General features: G+C 39.3%; 1 protein-coding gene across 1 annotated transcript; it reads left to right on the top strand.

The window, feature by feature from the left end:
- Positions 1-273: 273 nt before the first annotated feature.
- LOC107913662 (ethylene-responsive transcription factor ERF060) lies at positions 274-2,130 on the top strand. Its single transcript, XM_016842312.2, has one exon. The coding sequence runs from the start codon at positions 729-731 to the stop codon at positions 1,782-1,784; it is 1,056 nt and encodes a 351-aa protein (XP_016697801.2). The 5' UTR covers positions 274-728; the 3' UTR covers positions 1,785-2,130.
- The last annotated feature ends 268 nt before the right edge of the window (positions 2,131-2,398 follow it).

The following is a 2,398-nucleotide window of genomic DNA, read 5'->3' as shown; positions in this document are numbered from 1 at the left end:
CATTAAATTGTAAAAAGGCTAACCCCAGCACAGTCAACCAAATTTCACCAATCGCTGTAAGACACGTATAAAACTACCCTTCTGCTGGCTGACACCTGCCGGTTAACGTTTCAAGTAAATGGCGAATCCCCATTGGAGCCCAGTAACTTCCTTTGTCCCCACCGAATAAAGGCATTATTAGGCATCCTTGAAAGTTGACGAGAAGGAAGGTGATAAATTTAATTAATTAATTAATTAAAAAATCTAAAGGGATTTGAGAGAGAAGCACATGGGTAGAGGGTTATATAAATAGAGATAAGGTGACCCTGGAAATGCATGAGAGTAAAACACCAAGGTGAGGCCACTCCAGAAAATAAAATAAACAATTGAGAGTTTTCAGAATTTTCAACAGTGTGCGAGCATTTTCAGTTTTCTTCTTAATCCCCCCCTTTTCTGTAACTCCCCGCTTCTCTGAATCCCTTTCTGTAATCGTCTGTCTTTCAAGCCGAAAAAGTTTCTGTCAAGAACAAACCTAAACTATCATAGCAGGTGTTTTTGGTTTTTCTGAAAGCCAGGTGATCCCAGAATAGAGATCCAGATTTCCCTTTTTTGTTTTTGTTTTTCAATATTTATTATCATCAGCTAAGAGGGTTTATTTTTGGTCCCTCAAGGTTGTTTTTTTTTTTAATCAAACTAGTACCTGTTCTTTGGTTTTGGTTAAGATACAGGTTTTTACCTAGTTATTGAATATGGCAGCAGCTATAGATATGTATAATAGCAGCAGCAACAGCTCAGTTTTCTCAGATCCTTTTAGTGCGGAGTTGATGAAAGCGCTTGAACCTTTTATGAAAAGTGCTTCATCTACCTCTCCTTTATCTTCTTCTTCTTCATATTCACAGTCTAACCTGTATCCTGAATTTTTCTCCCCATGGAGGACCCATTTGTGCTCAGAACAAGGGTTCTGTAACTATCAAAACTTGATGGGTTTTGAGCAAACAGGTTCAATTGGGCTAAACCAACTCACCCCTTCTCAAATCCTCCAAATCCAAGCTCAAGTCTATCAGCAGCAGCAGCAGCAGCAGCAGGTTGCTTCTAGGCCTACGACCGCATCCCTAAAAAACCAAAGGTTCAACTTTCTTTCCCCAAAAGCTGTCCCCATGAAACATGTGTCTTCCACCCCTTCAAAGCCTACCAAGCTGTACAGAGGGGTGAGACAGAGGCACTGGGGCAAATGGGTAGCTGAAATCAGACTCCCCAAGAACCGAACTCGCCTTTGGCTTGGCACTTTCGATACAGCAGAAGCAGCAGCTTTGGCTTATGACAAGGCTGCCTATAAGCTTAGAGGAGAGTTTGCCAGGCTCAACTTCCCCCACCTCAAGCACCAAGGAGCTCATATTTCTGGAGAATTTGGTGACTACAAGCCCCTCCATTCTGCAGTTGATGCAAAGCTCCAAGCCATCTGCCAGAGCTTACAGAAACAAGAGAATTCAGGAAAGGCCTGTTCTGTTCACGATTCAAAGCCCAAGGTTGAGTTTGATTACCCTGTGAAGCGTGAGGAGTTTGATCAGTCTCCAAGATTTGCTAGTCCTAAAGTTGAGATGAACTCCCTGTCATCATCATCATCCTCATCCCCATCCCCGGATTTATCCGATGAGTCATTGGCAGGATCTTCTTCACCAGAATCTGATATCACTTTCTTCGATTTCTCTGATTCAAAGTGGGATGACAACGAAATTTTCGGTTTGGAAAAGTACCCTTCAGTGGAAATTGATTGGGAAGCCATCAGGGAACTATCTGAGTCTTAAAAGAAAAAAAAAATTACAGCTACTATCATGTAATCTTATTGTAATTTCTTAGGTCAAGTATCTTTTGTTTGGTCATGTAGGTCTTTTTAGTGGGTCTGCAGTGATCTCTACAATGAAATTTTTGACATTTGTAGAGGTTAATTAGGTGTCAGTTTAGAATCTGTATGTTGTTATAAATATGTGTAACAGAGAGGCATCTCCTCCTAGACTGCTCTTGCTGGTACCTTTTTTTCCTAGCAATGGCTTTTGGAGAGCTTCAAGTTTATGTTTATTTGCATCATTACTGGAGGTCGACTGTAAAGTTTTCTTTCGAATATGTCTATATATTTATATTATTTATAGTTAACGTACTTTTTTGTTCTTTAATTTTTATATTTTTATGCAAATGTAAATGGTTTGCATGTGATGGTGTTCTATTCTGGTTCTTCACGCGTTGGTTCCCTTGATAATATATCTGTTAAGACATCGTTCATTGTCTCTTAAACAGTGCAAATCAAACAAAATTTTGATGTAATCTATGAAATGGTGCCATATTACATAAATCAGAATAAAGCAATCGAAACCAATTGATTCCATTGTTTTATAATTGTTATCTGATTGTGGTTTATAGTGGA

This window comes from Gossypium hirsutum, chromosome D11, assembly GCF_007990345.1.
Source record: "Gossypium hirsutum isolate 1008001.06 chromosome D11, Gossypium_hirsutum_v2.1, whole genome shotgun sequence".
Classification (NCBI taxonomy): Eukaryota; Viridiplantae; Streptophyta; class Magnoliopsida; order Malvales; family Malvaceae; genus Gossypium; species Gossypium hirsutum.
This window is presented reverse-complemented; position numbering and strand designations above follow the sequence as displayed.